At 37.3% G+C, this 22,084-nt stretch overlaps 1 protein-coding gene and 1 pseudogene across 1 annotated transcript in view; both read left to right on the top strand.

Moving 5' to 3' along the window:
* TNIP3 (TNFAIP3 interacting protein 3) overlaps positions 1–10,325 on the top strand; it is a 96,002-nt gene extending 85,677 nt beyond the window's left edge. The window contains exon 14 of the mRNA XM_033856723.2: positions 7,208–10,325. Within this exon, the coding sequence (XP_033712614.2) occupies positions 7,208–7,239 (32 nt within the window). The 3' untranslated portion in view covers positions 7,240–10,325. The remainder of the gene's footprint in view (positions 1–7,207) is intronic.
* Positions 10,326–19,345: 9,020 nt separating this feature from the next.
* On the top strand, positions 19,346–19,463 carry LOC117312492 (small nucleolar RNA SNORA11; annotated as a pseudogene).
* The last annotated feature ends 2,621 nt before the right edge of the window (positions 19,464–22,084 follow it).

The following is a 22,084-nucleotide window of genomic DNA, read 5'->3' on the forward strand; positions in this document are numbered from 1 at the left end:
CAATGGGGGTCTTAACTTGGATAATTATAGGTCTAGTATCTAACCCTCAATAATCTCTTCTTCCTAAGAACTCATAGCATATATTATCTGTGCTCCTCATTTGACACTTAGAATATCACAGGTAAAAGACACAGTACTATGTAAGAATCAGTGCATAATAAATGTGTTATGAGGTAAATCTTGCTTGGGCAGTCCTGGTGGAAACTGAAGGGTTATATTACCATTTGAAACCTGTCCTCCGTACCAGCGCTGCTCTGCAGCTGACTGTGGCTTGTCTACAGGGAAGAGGGCTGATCATGACTAGGGGACTATTATAGAAAGAAACCTCCTTACTTTAAAATCTACCTGCTTGGAATTCCTGTTGCCCCTTTTCTAGCTTCCAAAGCTGATGCTGTTTCAAAGCTCAAGCCAGGTCATGACACTTGGCAGAAGCTCTGAAATCACCCTTGTCACAAACATCCCACGTGCCATTATTTAATTTCGGTAGTGAATCTTGTTATTTTTTGTTTTATTTAATTGGAAAGCTCCTTTTGCTTTGTCGATCCAACACAATTGCTCAGAGTTCTTAAAAGTAATTGTGTAGTATTGATTGTTAAAAAAATATGGGTTTAAAGAGCTTTTATTATAAAGATATTTTTATTGTCTCATCATATGACCAATACATTTATTCTCCACTATTCAAGAATATACTGCTAGTCAATATAGCCTGTGTTTTGGACTAGAAATACCAAAATGCAAGCAATGGGAAGAAAAATGAGTGGAAAAATTAGACTCTGTTTCTGATAATCTATAAACAAGCTATTTCTGAAAACTGCTATACGTTTTATTCATATAATACTTAAAATATTTTATTTATATTTAAATAAAAAGGATCCTTTTTAAAATGTGGATATTTAAATTAATATTAATTAGTACATATGCTTCCTAGATTGTCCTAGTTCTCGGTTTTTATTAATTTCCTATTACTCCTGACAAATTTATTTTTCTGACCCCAATATATGTAGGATATTTTTATCTTAGTATCTTCCTTTATAATTATTCCTCTTATTATAATTTAACCTGAAATAGTGGCTCCAATGTCTACACATAGAGCGGCAGCCTTGTGATTTTTAAAAGGAACAGTGGGTACAAAGTGGGTGACTAAACGTCTATGCTACCGCTAGAGCCTCCTCTGACATTCCCAGGGTCTGCGACAAGAACACAAGGAAAGCTGCATACTTTATTTGTAAATATTTAAACATTATGGATCAGGCTTAGAAGCTATTAAAGTATAGTCTATCCTCCTATTGATAAATATAACTGGAAGGCCAGCGTCAAATTTAGAACACTCAGATTCCAACCAGTTCTGTGCCAGAAAGCAGTGGCACAGGAAGACCTGAGCCATGGCTCACCCCCTTCCCTCCCACCTACCCACTGGGAGGGGTCTTGAGTGTGAATTTGAGGACAGCCAGCAGGCACATCCCAACTTCATATACCCCTCACTACCCTACAAACGGCACCCCTTGGCTTCAGGCCTGGGGAAGAAGACCCCATGGGGCCTGGAAGCAGACCCGGGGTCACCTGGCAAAGAATCTGGGGGTCTGCTTGTGGGTGCCAGGAGCTTGTTCTAAAGGAAGGTAGGCCCACATGATGAGAGGGAGTCTGGCTGGAGGAGGGCCAGAGCAGGGTCCTCTGAAGAGTGGGGACCCAGTGAAGGGCTCCCTGGCCGAGGATTAAGGTCAGTTGGTACTGAGTACAACATGGAACAGTCTTCAGGTCAACTGATTTCCAGCCTTGCTCTCAGCCACTGTCTGTGGTTATTTTAGAGTGCTTTGGGGACACACTGAAAATCAAATCTTCTTTCAGAACCTCAAGATTTGAATAAAGGTTTTCAAGGCTTTGAGACTTTCCTAGCTTTCTCTCTGCATAGCATTAAATAATGGCATTTTTCTACACGACGTCCCCAGATGTCAACGGGTTACAGTTTCTGTTTAAACATGTGATTTTACAAAGAACTTTTAATCTCATTTTATCTGTTATCAGAATGAGATGCAAAATGACTTCCATGTTTCCAGAACAATTACGGCACAGCAGAGTTAGTATAACCTTGAAAGCATGTTGTTTGTTTCCTCCTTTTTGAAATGTCAGAAGGCTATGTTTTCTGACTCTATTGTATGCCAGTCACTTCTGCACCTTCCAAAATTTTCATATGGTATAGAGCTGAACTTTGTCTAATGAGCTGGACCTCAACACTTACATATTTGGAATGGCATGAAATATAGGCACGCAAGATTGTGTTGTGAGCAAACATCATTATTTCTTTACAATATAGAAGATCAAAGCCCAGCCATTATAATTGGCCTTTACCGATGTCTAATAATAAAGAATTAATTGAATACTGCCTGAATTCATTTCCTAGAGCTACCATAACAAAGTACCACAAACTAGGTGGCTGAAAACAGCAAAAATTGACGCTCTCACAGCTCTGGAGGCTGGAAGTCTGAAATCAAGGTGTTGGGACGGTCGTGCTGCCTTCAGAGCCTGTAGGGGAGGGTCCTTCCTTGCCTCTTTCAGCCTCTAGTAGTCCCAGATGTTCCTTGGCCGCGGCAGCATAAGGCCAATCTCTGCCTCTCTCTTCACGTGGCTATCTTCCCTCCGTGTCTGTGTCTAAATTCTCCTCTTCTTATAAGGACACCAGTCATATTGGATTAGGCTAATCCAGTGTAACCTCATATTAACCTGATTATGTCTGCAAAGCCCCTATTCCCAAATAAGGACACGTTCACAGGTACCAGGGGCAAGGACTTAAACATATCTTTTGGGGGGGACACGGTTCACGCAATAACACTAACTGTATGCCAGAAACTATTTTAGGGGCCTTCTATTTATTATCTCGTCAAAACCTTACAGCAGCCATGTGAAACGAGGACTGCAGTTGTCCCTGTTTTGTAAATTTGAAAACTGAGAAGCAGAGAGATCATGTAACTTGTCCAACCCCACGTGGTTGGACGTGGCTGGTTATTGGCTGGGACACAGACAAGCTCACACAGTCTAGCTCCAAAGCCCACATTGTAACCACTAAGCAATGTGGACCACCCCATGCTCTGCATTAAGTAAAATGTAATAGTGTCATACTTTGCATTTATTCTATTTAAATACATTCTAATGGTCCTGTCCTGAAAACCAGAATCTTTATGTCTCAGGGTGTGTTTTTTTTTTTTTTTTTTTTTTTTTTGCGGTACGCGGGCCTCTCACCGCTGTGGCGTCTTCCGTTGCGGAGCACAGGCTCCGGACGCACAGGCTCAACGGCCATGGCTCACGGGCCCAGCCGCTCAGCGGCAGGCGGGATCCTCCCGGACCGGGACACGTGTCCCCTGCATCGGCAGGCGGATTCCCAACCGCTGTGCCACCAGGGAAGCCCCCAGGGTGTGTCTTTTTATAACTGTCTTTATTTAAACATTACAGGTAATTTTACCTTGGTAAATGGCTTGGATTCGTTGGATTTTTTCCAGTTCCTAATAGTATGAAGAGATAAAGGGACCAGTGTAAATAGTAAAAAGTACTTAAGAAATGTAAGAAACAGAAGAAACTTAAAGACAGTACTTTGTATAATTTTCAATACAGATGGATAAAATATTACAATATTTTTCTTTTATCAAATACATTACTGTCTTAATAAAGGAAATTAATTGAAACTTAGAGGCAGATAATTTTATGCCTGTTTCTAGATTGTTTGAAAAGAATTACAGGAGAAATGCCACCTCACCTTTAATGCTCTTAAGGTCAGCTTATCAGTAAACTAAATGATTTTGCTAAAAGAATAACAAAGTGCAAAAGTATATTTACATGTACAGGAACATATGAAAATACAGATGGTAAATATCTTCCCAGTCAAACACTGATTTTATAAGCAAAGACTAAACATTCTATTTAGCATTTTGTATGAATAGATACAGAAGATAGATCGATCCTAGATGAGAAAAATGCACACAGGAAGTCTAGACTAGTCACAATTCCACCAGGTAAATGAAATTGTAGTAATTCTATTAAATGGAAGATAAAAATCCATAGGGAAGGAAAGCAAGGTATATATTTTATTTTTCTGCATCCCAGCTGGGAAGAAAGTCTACTTACCTAGGTTTCCTTACTGTTCATGCCTAAGCGTTCACATTCTAAGAGGTTAGTGGGCATGTAGAGAGCAGAGTCCCCTCAATCCTTTCAAAACCCCTCTGCGGCGCTGATACCCCCTCCACTCTTAACCACCAACTGTACTTTAGATTCAGCTCCTACTTGATGTAGAGTTGAGACATGGCTTCTGTCACCAAGATCTCTGGGGTCTATTCAGATCACTTTGGCATCAGGCTACTTAACCTGTGCTCCTGTGAACATGGAAACCTACAGTGTAACCAACACCATTAATAGATAATTACTTACCCAATTAGTGGGTAGAGTCCTTCACCAAGCAATAAGGCAAAGCCAATTCTTCCTAGCAGGTGAGGACCCGCATTCCCTTGTGGTGTTTCTCTTGTCCTGCCCCCATAACTGCAGAGCCAAGTCTCACGACAGAAGTCTCTAACCAACTTCACTATATAAGGACACTCTGCCTTCCATTCTAGGAACTCAAGACCTGTATTTGCCTTTGTTCAGATTTCCATTCTGCCATGGATTATCTCATGGGCCATAGCTGCTCTCCATCTAAAACTTGTGGGTAGTAGCCCTTGCCTCTATACCTATTTCACAAGAGTGCTGTAAAAACTACACAGGAACTAATTTTTCTTAATGTTTTAAGATACCTAGAGGTAGGCACCATTAATTAATGGATTAATTCTAAACTTCAGGATTGGTTAGACCAGTAGATCATGCTTCTGGATCCAAATTTATGTTCTCACCATATTAGATATCTTTTCTTTTTGGAAATGCAAAAACTTTTTAATCAAATTAAGGAATGCTTCCAGACTTTAAAAAATTATTATAAAGTTACATTCCCATCTAAACACATTTTTACCTATATTTTTATATTTTCTCAGTTTAGTGCATAATCATGTCTAGTCTGTCTTTAAAATACACCAAAAGTTCAGGTATATATTGTAAATGAATTCTTTGCCATAAATTGTAATTCTGTGCCATAAATTGCCTGTGATTTCAAAAACGTACACCACAAATATCTTAAGAACGTTATGCGGCTAAGTTCCTGTAGAAACTGTAGCTAACATTTCTGAGAAAGTAAGATACTTATTACGTTTAATATAACTTTCCAAAAAGGCATTAAATATTTTTTTCTTTTTTTATTGAGGTATAGTTGATTTACAATATTATGTAAGTTTCAGGTGTACAACATAGTGATTCACAATTTTTGAAGGTTGTACTCTCCTCATAGTTCATTATAACATATTCATCCATTCATTATAAAATATTGGCTATATTTCCTGTGCTGTACAATAAAGACTTGTAGCTTATTTATTTTGTGCATGGTACTTTGTACCTCTTAATCCCCTGCCCCTTTCTTGTCCCTCTCCATTCCCTCTCCCCACTGGTAACCACTGGTTTGTTCTCTATATCTGTGAGTCTGTTTCTGTTTTATTATATTCCCTAGTTTGTTGTATTTTTTAGATTCTACATATAAGTGATATCATACAGTATTTATCTTTCTCTGTCTGACTTATCTCACATAATACCCTCCAAGTCCATCTATGTTGTTGCAAGTGGCAAAATTTCATTCTCTTTTATGGCTGAGTAATATTCTGTTATATATGTATTATGTATTATATATATTATATATATCCATTATACATGTAATGGATATATATAATGCATATAGTATATATTTTTATACATATATATATATGTATATATATCCCACGTCTTCCTTATCCATTCATCTGTTGATGAACACTGAGGTTGCTTCCATATCTTGGCTATTGTAAACAATGCTGCTATGAACATTGGAGTACATATATCTTTTTGAATTAGTGCTTTTGTTTTCTTCAGATACATACCCAGGAGTGGAATTGCTGGATCATACGGTAGTTCTATTTTTAGTTTTTTTGACGAAACTCCATACTGTTTTCCACAGTGGCAACACCAATTTACACTCCCACCAACAGTGTCCAAGGGTTACCATTTCTCCACATCCTTGCCAATATTTGTTATTTGTGGTCCTTTTGTTGATAGCCATTCTGGCAGGTGTGAGCTAATATCTCATTGTGGTTTTGATTTTCATTTCTTTGATGATCAATGATGTTGAGCATCTTTTCATGTGCCTATTGGTCAAATGACTGTCTTCTTTGGAAAAATGTCTGTTCAGGTCTTATGCCCATTTTTAACTGGGTGGTTTGTTTGTTTGTTTTGATATTGAGTTGTATGAGCTATTTATATATGTTAGATATTAACCCCTTATCGGTCACATCATTCGCAAGTATTTACTCCCATTCAGTAGCTTGTCTTTTCATTTTGTTTCCAGTAGATACCTTTTTATATAATGGCCGCAGTTCTCAGAAGAATATTTTTTCAACCTGAAAAAGTAACCTTTTATCTTCCTGTTACTAAAATGTTAGTTTAGCGTATCTTTGAAATACCAAATGCAGGGCAGCAAGTATAAAACATTTAACATATACTAAAACGTTATCATGAATCAGAGAAACACCTTATTTCTTGGCATTTATGCGATTTTTTTTCTGTTGCCATGAGTAGACTTCTTTGATTTTGTTTTCCCTATGGCACTTATTTGTGGCATTTTATCCTGGTCTTACTAAAATATTCCAAATTTTTCATATTGGTTTTCATGACACACTCTCACATCGTAAGCACTGTGATCTTTTCTGTGGCTTCGGCAAGAACGCACCCAGTATCGTATTTTTAAAGTACTTCATTTGGCAGTTATCTCTCTGTGGGATGAGTACTGAACCAAAGAGTAATACATATGACTCACTTTCATAAGCAAACGCCAGAGCCACCGAAATGACAGCAAGGATGAGAAGTAGTGTATCCTTGTCAGGCACGATCAGGACGAGGCCACAAGTGATTTCACGAAACGGTAAGCATGTGTCAGTCCTGAAAATAATAACCTTCCGTTTGCTGCCTCTTGATTTCTCAGTGTAAACTTGTGGGTGCTCATGGATAAAATACTTCTTTTCTCGCCAGCCTCGAAGCTTACGTTAGCCCTAAGCCAGAAGAAGAGAAATGAATTCTTAATTTTCAATCTGAAACATTTTCCTGCTGTTTTTCGTAGGTTTCTCCTCAGAAAAGAAAGCCAATGCGTAGAAGCACACGCTGTTGGAGGAGCACACAGGCCGAGGGAGAGCTCGGCTGAGGGCCCTCGTTCCTCTTTTTACTGTGGCTTGTGTCTGCCACACCTGCACATCACCGCCTCCACTACTCATACCTGGTAATGTTTCCCTTTGGCACGGATGGAGGACAAGGCTGTGACAGCTGAGATCCTGATCAAGTCCTAGGGGCCAAAATTATACAACCTATCACAACTTCCAGCTTCCTCGAAATGAGAAAATCCTAATGTGATGGTGATGGCTTTGCTGCGTACATATATACTTAGAGAAGTAGTTCAGAGACACATCGATTTGCAGTTAAATCTGTGTTTTTCTTCCTGTGCATTTGCGTAATTATTAACAAAAACGTAACTCCGTCTTCTCAAACCAATTAAAACGGAAAACGAACGTATCCAAATTTTATTGCAATTAAATTATACAGTGACATGACAGATGTCTAAAGATTAAGCAGGTTTAAAAGTATTCATCCATTTAATAAGGATTCTACTAGGACCAACTGGAGATCATCTTTGCGAGGAGGTATAAAGCAGGAGTGTGAGATTCACGGATATCTGTACTTCTAGAAGTAACTAAAGAAAACCAGGAGCATCAACTGAAGCTGCAGTCCAATAAACAATCCAGAGATAAGAGCTGAGACTATCTAGCTCCAACTTCCAAAAGTTATTTTGCTTAATTCCAGTTCAATCGTTTTTGTTTTTTCAATTTCTGGAAATACTTGAAGCTTTGTGTAATAGGAAGACAAAAGAGCCTTACTAAGCAGTTAAATACTTTCAACCTCAATCTTTGACTATTTAATTCTTGATAATTCTTGAGAAAGAATTATCCTTCTCTTACGTTAATTCACTAAAGTTTGTTTTTTCTACAACTGATTAAAGAGACAAATCATTCTTGGCCAATACTTCAGTATAAGTGAATCAGAAAAACAATAGTTGCATCATAACATTTTGGTGTATTTTTTTAAATTTCGATTTCCTTGAATTAGTGAAAAAGTCATTGTAATCCAACTTCTAGTAGTGAATTAAATTTGCCAACTGAGGTGTGCTCACCAGAATAAAAATTGAACGTATATATAAGAAGTACCCCTTGGTAGCCTTGTTATAGGTCAATTCAACAGCAGTAAAACATGATTTAATCATACCATTACTATTACTGAAGTCATCCTACTACTAATTAGCAAACGGCCAAACATTGTCAAGATTGTACAAATGCTAATGTATTGGGAGAAAATCCAGTTTAGGCGAGATCTAATTTCATTTCAACTCCTGGTGGGTGACTGCAAATGTGCAAAGAGGACCCCTTGCTCAGAGTACTACTGTAGTTCCAAGAAGACAGGTTTCCACATCCCCGGCCTGCAAGTCAGCCAGTCCCTCTTGTGACCCTCTCCCAGGATCATTTGGGGACGTCTTTGTCTCAGCTCATTATAAAGGTCACACCCCTGTGCTGTGGCACTTGCTTCATTATCACACACAGTTTGTAGAAACTGTGTGAGGAATAGCTCTATCCCTTTGAAAAGATAGGAAGTCACACCACACGGTGGTCTCTGTTACTTTGGAAATGTAAGGCCAGGGGCATATTTTAAGTTTTCAAAGGTCATGGAGAATTCAATCTTTGACTTGAAGGTATCACATGAGGAGAAAGATGTATTCACTTTGTCATGGTTGTGATATGATGTCAGAAGAAAACCTTCCTTGGAGTCTAGTTAGGTCTGGGAGTGAGGCCAGCCTGTAACGCTCACTAGCATAGATTTTTTTTTTTAACCCCATTTTCCTTATCAACAAAAATAATATTTCAGACTAAATTTCTAATATTATTAAGCATGGACTAACTTCAGATGATTTTCCTTAGTTTATTTATTGAGCTCTATCACCCAGCAAGAGGGATAAAATTATCCCTTTGTTACAGGTGATTAATCCAAGTCCCATGGCAAGAAAATGGCAGAGCCAGGATTCAAAACTGCCTCAGGGCTGGCCTCCCAGTTCTATGCATGCTATAATTCTGCTTCCTAAATTATTCCAGCAAGTTCCACTTGTTTTATGGTTCTTTGGGTCTTCATCAATTTGAAGTTACAAGAGCATACTTCTAGGAGAAAGTATTTCGATAAAAAATACTATATATTTTATAGAATTTATGTTACCCCCGGGTTAAGGGAAGTATCTCATTTAAGCTCCTACATAGAAAAAGGAAAATGTACATTGAACGTTAAAATGCATTAAAGGTAGAAGTGTGGGCCTGATTGGTTGCTTTCATGTATTGATACTTTTTCATGTAGCTCAGACACTGCTAGAATTGAATCTAAAAGACATGTATCTCCCAATTCAATGATTCAATTTAACAATTATTCTTTAAACACTCACTTATTTTCAAAAATGTCCAGGCAGCTCAAAGCATCTCACACTGATTCTTTGTCTATGCACTAATTTTGGTTGAGTGCATATTTGGAGGGGAGGACAGAGTCATTTAGCAGCCATTATTCTCCCCAACTTGAGGGTCCCTTTGCCCCATTTCACTTCTGTCACTTTCTTCTAATCATCCTGGGCACCTGCAGGATGTTAAATCCTAGGCAGATATAAAATCAGTTGCACTGCTGTTGCCGCCACACTATGATCCTTTTGCTGGCTTAAAATTGCTTAAGCTCCAGGTACAAGCTCAAAAGAAAAGAAAATGTTTGCTCTAATCCTTACTTTTCAATAATTTTAGAAATAGTTTCTCCTGCCTAGTTTCCATCTTATATAACTACCTCTTCACTTTCATCAGTCTTTGCTCCAAGGGAAAAAGGTGTTAGGGGAAACAGTTATACCTCCAGCCTTTGTGATTCCATAGAAAAGGAAAGTTTTACCAGCACACACATGCTATACACACATGCACACACACCAGGCACCTCCACACGCACACACACACACACACACACACACACACACACACACCACACACACACCGCACACACGCCCCACCTTTGCCTCCCCAGCTTTCCAGGCAGCACTGTGGGACTCTAGTTTCTCCATTTGTGGCTGGGTAGATATATTCAAATTTAAAATTTTGCATAATAAAGTTATATCTTTCCATTTTGCCTCAAATGCTGGTGTGTGTGTAATATATTGCCAAGAATATTGACAAACTCTATCTTAAGCCTCCTACAGGAAGTGATAATGTTGAGATCTAGAACCAATTAACTTGCCAATAATTGCTGAGTAATAGGAGGGGAATTTAACGTTTGTGGAAATGCGTGAGTTTCACCACTTTGTGTCCTGCGCTCAGAAGGTAAGATAATTTCTCTCTGCTCTTCTTCCACTTTGTTCCACTCCAGCAGCAGAAGGGGGAGCACAATATATGAGGCTCACGAAGTACTGCTTTGGTAAACTAAACCCAACCCCAGGGCTTCCCAATGCTCTTAACCTATTCCTGAGAATTAGTTTGTTGGGAGAATCATCATATGAGCCGATTTCCCCGAGTCTCCCCTTGACTGGGGGGAGCATTTGCACATCTTCGGGGGAACCTCACAGCTCCCTTCTCCCTCTCCCCCTCTGCGGCCGTCAGATGACGACCCACATCAGCCAGCACAGAGGCGTCTGGCAAGCACGAGGCCCCCTCCACTTGGAGACGCCTCTGCAGGCCGAGAGGCTGGCTTTGTGCTGGGGAAGTTGCTCAGTGTGTCACTTCACGTGCATTTGCCACACTCGGGCCATTTCCATCGCCCTGGGAAGGGGGGGCTGAGGGAACACATGTGCGATATCGCAGGGTCCGGCCTAGGCTGAGATGATACTCCACATTTCTCATGAGGGGTTACAGCATTGAGCCGGATTTAGCATGTAAAGAATGAGACTTAAGCCTTTCCTCCTTTGATTCTGTTTAACTTCCATAGGTTCTTTCTCTCTGTTCCTGGGTGGAGACCCTAATGTCTTCCTGCTTCCTGACCACTCCTGAATGCCAACCAAAAACATGTCTTTCCCTTCTGTTTCCTTTTTTCAGACTTTTCTCATGTTCCTTTTAAGTAATGGAAGTTTCAAAAAGGCAAGATGGATGCTAGCATGAATGTAAACAGTATGATCTCAAGTTCTCTCAGATGTGGTAACTTACACGGGGGTCTCCAGATTCCTATTACTTAATCCAGACCCCTCTCCTGATTCCTAATAAAGAGCTCAGTGTGTCCCAAACTGTGATGGATGCCATCGTCCCTTCTAAACCCACTCTGTATATTTCCTATTTTCATCTACAGAATTGTCATTCATCTAGTCCCATAAACCAGAGACCTTTGAAACAGCAGCAAAGCAACATTTTCGGCATATTATGCTTTACTATTTCGAGAAAGGTAAAAATGCAACTGAAACACAAAAAAAGATTTGTGCAGTGTATGGAGAAGGTGCTGTGACTGATCAAACATGTCTAAAGTGGTCTGCGACGTTTCGTGCTGGAGATTTCTAGCTGATCGATGCTCCACAGTCGGGTAGAACAGTTGAAGTTGATAGCGATCAAATCAAGACATTAATTGAGAGCAATCATTGTTATACCATGCAGGAGATAGCCGACATACTCAAAATATCTGAATCAAGCATGGAAAATCATTTGCACCAGCTTGGTTATGTTCATTGCTTTGATATTTGGGTTCCACATAAGTTAAGTGAAAAAAACCTTGGCTGTACTTCTGCAATTCTCTACTTAAACATAATGAAAATGTCCGGTTTTTAAAACCTCTGCCACGCAGCACAATAACTCTGGGAGTTTGACCAAAATACTCAACCTCTATGAGCATCAGGTTTTCCTTGAATAAGTATCCCACATAGTATTTGGGGGCGTCAAGGACTTCTGGCTTGCCATCTCTGTTTTGCCATCTCTGTTTTGCCATCTCACCATGACCTCCAAACCTCATGTCACCCTGGATGTAAACCTGGATATGAAATTCGGAACCTTCCAGGGGATCCGCAAGTAATCTAATCCCTGAAATGAGTTTCTCATGGTTTGTACAGTCCGTCCTAAATATTTGTGGGATCATGGGGATTGCATTCATAGCATCCCACTACAGGCTCCTATCTAGTATTTGTGTACCCTGCCTTGCCCTCTACCACAGCTTTATTGCCTTGTTATTTTTACTCTCTCTTCTGCCTTTTTCCACTTAGTATTCAGTCTTTGACATTTTCTCTAACTTCCAACTCTTTCCCTTCTTTCAGTAGCAACAAACATTTACCCCTTTGTCATAAATATAATGACAGTCATTTATTTTTCAAATGTGTCCTTGACGTATTACCCTCTACCCAAGAGTATTATCAATGTATTGTGTCACCAAAACAGACAGACAGACAAATGGCAAGGCTCTCTCTGAAAAGAATTCTAATGAATTCTCTAAGTGCTAAGGCACAAAATGAAGAAAATAGTTATCAATTAATGGGATTATTTAAGGATTAAATTATGTATATGAAGAGCTTAACACAGTGGCTGGTACATGGTAGGGACTCAATAAATTCCTTGGTTTCAATATCTATAAAGAAAAATGTCAATGTTGATAAAGGCTGCTATTGTCAAGAGCTGTAAAAGTCTGAAATACATAAGTCAGCTGCCATAGTTTCAGGAATGCTAGCAGAAGACACAAGATTCCTGGGTCAGAGACAGAAGACTTCATTACTCCCAGCAATAGCAGTAGCCACAGTATCAGCATTTCCTTGTGCCCGTTATCTGAGCCTGATTCCCACAGGGCAAAGTGAAGAGGGCCAGGTGACACCTACACATGCAGTGGCCACATTACAGGAAAGGAACCCTAAACTTAGAGAACCCAAGCCTTTTATGATGGGCAGTAATCCTGCCTGACTGTTGCTTTGGAAAGAGACATTATCTTTATTATATTGGGCAGCAAACCTGTCTGCCACCTACTCCAGAAGGAGATACTTCCTCTATCTTCTGAAAAAAAAAATATATATATATATGTATATATATATACATATATTTTTTTTTTTTTTTTTAATTTTTGGCTGTGTTGGGTCTTCGTTGCTGCGTGCGGGCTTTCTCTAGTTGCCGTGAGCGGGGGCTACTCTTCATTGCAGTGCACGGGCTTCTCATTGCGGTGGCTTCTCTTGTTGCAGAGCACGGGCTCTAGGCACGTAGGCTTCAGTAGTTGTGGCACACGGGCTCAGTAGTTGTGGCTCACGGGCTCTAGGGTGCAGGCTCAGTAGTTGTGGCACACAGGCTTAGTTGCTCCGCAGCATGTGGGATCTTCCTGGACCAGGGCTCAAACCTGTGTTCCTTGCATTGGCAAGTGGATTCTTAACCACTGCGCCACTAGGGAGGCCCCTGAAAAATATCTTTGAAAAGATAATCCAGAACTAAGGCAATCAGTGTCTCTGCTTGCGAGATGTAAAGAAATGGGATATTCCCAAGGAGGATTCTCTCCCAACAGATATATGTGAATAAAATCACCAGTTTTCTAAATGCTGTAACAAATTTCTCTATCTATACGAGCTCGGAGTTAAAACTTGGGTTACATATATGGTAACTACCTCATTTATAAAATGGGATACTTCCAATTAACTCAATCTTAGACATAGCTCAATACCTCTTGTCAATTATATGCTTTAAGGTCAATTATTAGGCAATATTATTCCTTATATATCTTTGCATGTGCATACTCAAAAGAATGATAAAAAATACACATAAGATTTCCTGGTTCTCTGAGCAAAGTTACTCTAGCATAATACTTTATTAAAGGTATTTGAGAGACTGTTGCTTTCTTGATTTCCAAACATCCGTTCCATCTTCTTTTCGGAATAGCACCTTAATATCCTTTAGGAAAATTATCTTTTTCCCCACTGGACCTAGTTTGATCTAAAGTGTCCTGTCCTCTCCTAGGCAAGGGACAACCATGTGATCCAAACCAGGCTGGTTGGACTTTCCCTTGCTGGAATTTGAACTTCAAGGCAACAGAGTGCCTTGAGGGGATCGTGGTTGCTACCTTGGCCCCTTAAGATTGACCATGTTCTACAACTTCCCTCTTACTCATGTGAGTAACCCAGTATCTCTCCAATCAGTTGTTTAAGTCAGTCAGAGTTAGTGTCTCTAGTTTGAAACAAATGAATCTTAATCACAAATGTGGGAGTTAAAGCTCAGAGTTTAGGTCAAGGGTCTTGTGAAGAATATATGTACACATACAATATACACATTTTTTTCTTTATTATATCTCTGAAAATGGAAAGTAGGACTGATGGTAGCTTTATAATAATATAATCAGATCCAATATAATCAGATGAGTTAAACAATTCAAATGCTATGCTTGCAAGTCTGACAAAATATTACCTTGGATCATTGCACAGTACACTCAAATATATTTTAAAGTGGAAAACTTCATAATAAAAATAAAATACAATTATTCATTTGAATCTCCTCCAAAACCTGACAAAGCTCCTTAAGAAAATATTTTCATGAAGCAACTTTGGGAAAAGTTCCAGTGAAATAAAACCACCAAAGCCCATGTCTAATTTCCTTATTTCTTTCAATGAAGTGCCTACTTGCATATAACTGATGATCTACATTTTAATACGTTGTTAATAAATAAATCATAGGTAATAGAATTCCTTTTTGAAAGAACTACACCAAATGAGTTCTGCTTTAAAAATCAGTGAGATGGTGGTGTTACTTTCCAGCAAAGTTAAACTCTAGCATTATAAACTTCAGATTATTCTGCAGCAAAATGTGAATTCAAATACAGAGCAGCTCCTCAATAAGAAGTTAAGGTAAAATTTCTGATGGCTTAAAAATTTCTTGTAAACCAATACATTTTTGGACATTTGGCCAATACTACACATATCGTAACTCTCATCTTGATCAATTATCTATTTGGGATTATTATTTGTCATTGTCATTTTATTGGAAATTTATTTGCATAAAACTGTACCTTGTGTGGCATGATGCGTGGGTGATACTAAAGAGAGGCAGTTCCTATTCTTTCTAATGTCTAAGGAAAAGTATTCTAGCAGCTGTGGGGAGAATGAATTGAAGCCAGGGGAGATTGAATCTCCTTTTAATTTCCAACCTATTCCTCGGTCTTTCAATGTCTCTAGAAGTATTATCTTCCTTCTATAAATCACAGAAGGCAATCAGTCAAAATTTGGCAATTTAAAGTGAGCAAACTATTATAATATTCAAATATTCTAGCAAAACTTTATAAGTTTTTTATCAAAATGTATTATTTAATTAATTAGCAAAATGTAGATCCATTTTCCCCAAAAGAAAAACTAGCCTTTAATTTTTTCTTTAATTTATTATTACTCCTAGTTCAATAGGTTCCAACAGTATGGCAGAAATCTATCTTCCCCATAAAACATAAAAGTTAATCCCAGGACATAGATTAATCACTAAGAAACTTTAAGAACAAAGTTAAAATGAATTTTTTAAATATAAGGAAGTGGTAGGCCAATGTTTCTGACATAAATTTATATTTATATTCATAAATTTAATTTTTTTCCAGTTTGTCATATGTTTTTCAAAAGAAATTACCACTAACAATGTTTAGCAAACTTTTAATTTACCTTTAGACATTAATTCTTGCTTCATTACCAAATTATTTAGCATCTATTGCCTTTACCCTCCACTGATTGCTTTCCAGTAAAATGAAAAAATCATCAGGTAAAAATAGGAGTTTTTTTCCCAATAGGAATAGTTGAGATAATTTAAGAGCTTTTATCTGAGATCTTCAAGAGATTCACTTCTATCAAATAAGAATGTAATGAATGAGTAAGTTTTGTAGAAAAAGCCCGGGATTTGGAGTCAGGTACAGATTCTGGCCCTGACTGCACAGGTATGAATGTGAGCAAGTGTGTCTGATGTGAATAAACCTCAGTTCTCATAACTGAAAAATGACAAGAAAACAATCTCAGATTTTTGTATAAAGTTAAACGATATCAAATATGTGATGTTTGGCGGTTGGGTGGTTTTCATCATATGTTAGCTCCCTTTGCTTACTGTGACGGTTAAAGAAATTTCTCTTGGGTAACATTTCCCAAAATGTGCTTGATAGGAGGAAAAATAGGAGCTGTGCAGGAAAGGATTTCCTCATAAACGTAAGAAATGCTTTGTCCAACCCAGCTTTTACTGTAGGAGTTCTCAGATCTTTTCATGTGAAATTGCAAGTTATGAAACTCACTCTGTGAACTGTTCCCAGCTTGTGGAGAATTTAAGTCATGTTGATAAAGATACCATAAATAGAATTAACACAAAAATCAGATGCCATCCAAAGATTATCTCTGCAAGACAAAAGCATAAAAAGTGATTATTCTCTGTTAAGTTTAGATATATTATGCTTATTAAAAGAGTGGCTCAAACACAGAAAGGGTTATCCTATCACATACCACTCAAAGACATAGGGTTAACTTCAGTGGCTGTGACAGGCTAGAAGTACAGGAAAAGAAGTACAGCACACCCATAGGGTGGGTGGTATAGACCCAGTTGAGGAAGACACAGCTGCAGATGATGGGAAGAATGGGTGGGATGTTCCAGGTCGATGGTGATAGACAGAGGGGCAGACCAATCAAGATGTAAGCCCCAGGAAAACCCAACAAGGAGTGATAACGATGTTCAATTTGAAAGCAACTGAAAATGGATCAAAGCATGCAAATTAAAAGAGCTCATCTTGATCCAGACAGAATGAACTAAAATAAAGACTATACAGACACACTCTGAAAAAACTATTTGTATTACAAAAATAATAATCATAAACTTTAAAAAATTCTCATACAAGTTTCTAAACTAAAAAAATCAGTTGGTCTACAAAGGAACTGTAGAGGGAATACCAACCAATGCTGGACAACTTGACATACAAGGCGATAATGGAGAAACACTTGTCATTTTTTTGGCATTATACTTTCATTTTTCATTTATCTTTTCAGTCATCTTTCAGGGGTATCCTTGTATAAATAATATGCAAAAATTAAATTACATTACATTTTATATAAATGGCTTTATAATGTCTTAATTTATGGTAAAGTGATTATAAATACCTTATTTCTTAGTAGTATATATTTTCATTTTAAAAAATACATTAAAGTGCTCCCATATCTAGGGTTAGTTAGAATGTAGCAATGGTACCATGCAAAGAGCCTGCCTCCCTGAGAGTTTATCTTTCTGTTTAAAAATCTGAAAGTTATTAGTTTCATTATATATAGGCCACAGTTCAAAGCCAAGGGCTACATGAGCCAGAAGTGTTTACTTTTAAAACCTAAGAGCATTTTACATTTTGGCTATTACACAAAATTCTTTTCATAATTTTTATTCTATCTTGCAGTTCTGAGGAATTTCAAGTTAAACTCAGATTCCAGTTTTCACATTTACCTTCTTTAGAAAAACAAATCATATCACTCAAGGAGAGGCTAAATCACAGGTGTGGATATGGGGTTAGCAGTTTGCAGAATGAGGACTTTTTATGCTATAGCCTAGTTTGCAAGCTGAACTTACATATGTCACTTTATATAGAGCCATTCTGGAGATCCAAAATGGCAATATTCCAGCTTCAGGCACACTCCTGATGTTCATGTCTGCAAGACAACTCCAATTTCCAAAAGACAATCAGATTGTCGATTAGTTTCAATAGAATATGCCTCCTAGTTCCTAATTAGATTATTTCAAAAACTGGAAGTACAGATACTCCAAAGATACACCTGAAGCTATTTGTTTAAGTAAAAAAGGAAATTAATGGCAAGAAACATATATGCCAGATGTTTTCCCTTTATAGATAATATGTAAAAACAATTTATATATGATATATATGTTAAATCTTATATATATATATATATATTAAGTACAGAATTAAATAGTCTGATGGACAATAATCCGACAAAAAATTAACAATAAAAGAAAAACTAAACTTCTGATAAAAATTATTTTCTTCTGATGACTTTCTGAAAGTTTTTTTGCACCAATAAACATACCACCTGAGTACATTTCAAATTCTTTATAAGCGAAGTCCAAACTGATTGCAAAGGATGTTACATTGCAGCTTGTAAAAGTTAGCAACAGTCAAGCCAGTGTGGCATTTACATGTTCTTGGATTGAGGATTGCTAGAATAAGAAGCAGAACTCAGAGTGTGGTAAACTTTAAAAAATTATTCTCCCATTCTCATCTAAATTGACCTCATCACAATCTTCTGATATTACTAAGCTTTTGCAAGGGGAAGGAGGCAGTTGGCAGAAAGAGGAAAGGCTGAGGGTTTATTAGTGTAATGGAGAAAGGACGACATCAAAGAACATCCATCATCTGACACTCCAGGAGCAAAACCAATCAGCTTCTCTTCACTGGGAACCGCAGGAACATTACGGCCAGAAGTTCCTTTATACTTAAGTGTCAATGTCTGAAGCATTGAGGTCATCTTTGGTTAATTAGCAGCCACTACAAAACCACATTACGATTATCAACCAGGCCAGCAGAGAACACTTTTCTGAGAAAGGCCATCTGTTATGGCTCTTTATGGAATAAGAATCATCAAGTTCTTTTCTGGAGTTTCTGAATCTTCGCACACAGTTCACGGTCTAAGACATTTCTCTGTGTTCTTGACTAGCATCCTGTTAGCTCGCGCAGAAAGGGGCTGCCTCTCTTCTGCTATACTGGCATTCACTGAAATTACTGGGTTTTCTTTTTCCACTCTTCACGAACTTTCTTAAGAAAAAAGCTGCTTTTCTTTCTTCACTTTTTCATCCACTTGGATATCACTGTCTTTGATTTTTTGAAGATAATTCTTAACTAAGAACCTTCCTCATACTGACCCAGCACCTGCAGTGTTGGACCACGTGGTCCTTACTGACAGGGTCAGGGCTCTAATCCTAAACCTTCCACGTGGTTGAGAGCAGTTCTCTGAGCCAGATGGCTCCCAAAAGTCAGAGAGGATCCTCAGAAAGTACCTGTCAAAATCTTATACCATGTGCAAATGCTCATGTTTATATATATCTATATATATAAACTATATATCTATAATATCTATATAGCTATAATGTATCTTTAAAATGTTTTTGTTTAGAAGTTACATTGTAGCTGAAGAGTTTATTCTAGATGGATTGAGGGGTAAAAAGGAAAATATAAAATCTTAAAAGAAAGACATAACTGAAAACATCTTATAGGGGTGTGCTCAGAGTAGGGAGCGTGAAGAAATGGCTCGTCTGTTTACAACACACTTGACAGGAATCTGAGCTCATTGTGACACGGGGCACAAAATACCCAACAAATACCCAACACATGTCCTCCACGTGGCTGCTGGGCAGGACCAGTGGGACAGGGCTCAATATTGGAAGAAAAGCTACAGTATTTAGTGGGGGAGTTTGCCACCTGGAGCCTGTCCAGTCCACGCATGGGCGGGCCATGAGTGGTCTTATAGACATAAAGGCTTTGAAGCTCTCTTTTCAAGGAGAAAAAAAAAAAAAGAAAAATAGATTCTATATGCCATTCTGGAAAAGGCAAAGCTGTGGAAACAATAAAAAGATCAGTGGTTGTCAGTAGTTTGGGGGGAGAGGGGAGAGGAATACAGATTCCAGAAGTTTTTATGAGCAGTGAAAATACTTTGACATTATGATTGATATATGTCCTCATACTTTTGTCCAGACCCATAGAATGTGCAACACTATTCACTTCATTAAAGTGAACCCTAAGGTGAAACAAACAAAAAAGAATCTACAGGTTTGGTCTACAGATGCAGCCATGAGTATGATGACACCACAGGTATCATATGTGGTATTTATTGATACATGTAATATCTGTAAATATTTTTAAAAACAACATTAATAGGCAAACATAAACTAGAAAAACATATACATCAAATATGGTGAACAATTGGCTAACATGCTTAAAATATATTTCATACATTTTTAATATGTAAGCTATTTTGTCACTATCAAAATTGTTTACAAAACCTTAACATGATAGAATGTTAACATAACTTTTAAAAAAGTTCTTTTTTTAAAAAAATTTTTAAATTTTTTCTAAAATATAACTTTAAGAAACGACACCATTTAAAAAAATGTGCTTAGGTTCACAATTCGTTATCTGCAATTCTGAAATCTAATAAGCTCAGAAAAACAAGAGACTATTTGTGATGAACTGTGAGTCAATTAATAGCAAAATATGACTGTAACTCATATGAGGCTGTTTATGGTCTTTATTAATCTCATGTATTATGAACAAACATTTCACTATTAATGTATTGGATTGCAGGGTCCTGCCCTAGACCACACTAGGGATATTATGTAATGTACAGTTTATATAAAATTACCTTTTTATACCCAATCAATTCTCAAGCACATTTTGATTCCAGAGTTTTCAGATAAGAGATTGAAGACCTATGCATAGCCTCAATTAAAAAAAAAAAAAAAACCCTATCCATTTATATAATTATTTTTAATTCTATCTAGGTGGATAAAAGGAAGATTGGAAGGAAGGAAGTGAAGGAGGAAGGGGAGAGGGAGGGAGGAAAGAGGAAAAAGGACAGGTATGAAGAAAGGGAGGAATCTTTCTAAAATATTAGTATTTATCTATGAGCAGTGGGATTATGGGTGATTTTTGTTTTCTTTCTTTTTAATATTCTGAATTTCCTAAAATAAGCAAGCTGTTAGAATCAAGAAAAACAAAAAATATTATAAAAACATTCTTTGAAGTCATTTTATGCTATTAAAAGCTCTTCATGGAAAACACAAAGGTAAATTTTTAACCAATGTAGTGTTTGAATTAATCGCAAATTTTAAATTAGTGGGAAATATATTAATAGACTTTCAGTGTAGAAACATACATATAGTTAATATTTCATTTTAACGTAGCTTGTATTTATGTACTCATGTAAATATATATTATATTATATATACACATACTTTATAAGATATACATACATCTTTCACCATGAGGTCTACCCTATCCACCTCATTTAAAAAGGCAACGTCTGCTGTGCAGTAGAAGCTAACGCAACATTTTAAAGCAACTATACTCCAATAAAAATTAATTTAAAAAAAACATAAAAAAAGAGGCAATGTCTCTTATGCTCTAGATTTTCTCACCCTGCTCTGTATTCCCCCATTGCACTTATTACCTTCTATCATAGTATATCTATTAATCTGCTATGTTTATCATTCGTGGTCTCTCTTTTCCTCACTAGAATATTAGCTCACAAGGGCTTCAATCTTTTGTCTACTTTTGTTCACAAATGTATCCCAAGCACTCAGAACAGTCAGTGCCTGGCGTGTATGAGTTACTGAATAAATAGTTGTTAAATTTATGAAGCTGTGTAGTTTTCAAATACTCAGTAACAAAAAGAACAACAACATTAAGTAATACATAAAATCTTAGAATTCTTGGAATCATATTAGATCTGAAAAGAGCCTGAGCTTTCTTTAGTACAGCTAAATATGGTTTAGCTAAATATAATTTTAGGACATTAATCGCTATTAGATAGGATATCCAAGTACAATTTTCTTTTATGCTTAAAAATGTTTATAACCAGTTTTTTTAGTAGAAAGTCTTGAGGCTTGCCTTTCTTTAATGTTTTTCAAGTTTCCACAGAGAAGGTTAAGAATTCTTCTTCAAATGATACTGTTATGTGATTCTGGCTCAGAGATTTATTAAAATAACATCCCTTTGAACTTTTCAATCTTGTTTGAGGAAAAAAATCCTATAATCTACTTTGTAACCATAATGTAGAACATGATAAGAATATGCACTGTAAATGAAATTGTCAACATAAACTTCCATTATATTATCTACATAATCTACATTGTTTGACAGGACCCTTACATTGAATTCTTCCTGAGAACAAACACCTTCCTTTTCATCTCCTGTGCCCCTTCTCCCACAGGATGCCACAACCCAAGATCAGGCA

Source organism: Tursiops truncatus, chromosome 5 (assembly GCF_011762595.2).
Source record: "Tursiops truncatus isolate mTurTru1 chromosome 5, mTurTru1.mat.Y, whole genome shotgun sequence".
In the NCBI taxonomy this organism is placed as follows: Eukaryota; Metazoa; Chordata; class Mammalia; order Artiodactyla; family Delphinidae; genus Tursiops; species Tursiops truncatus.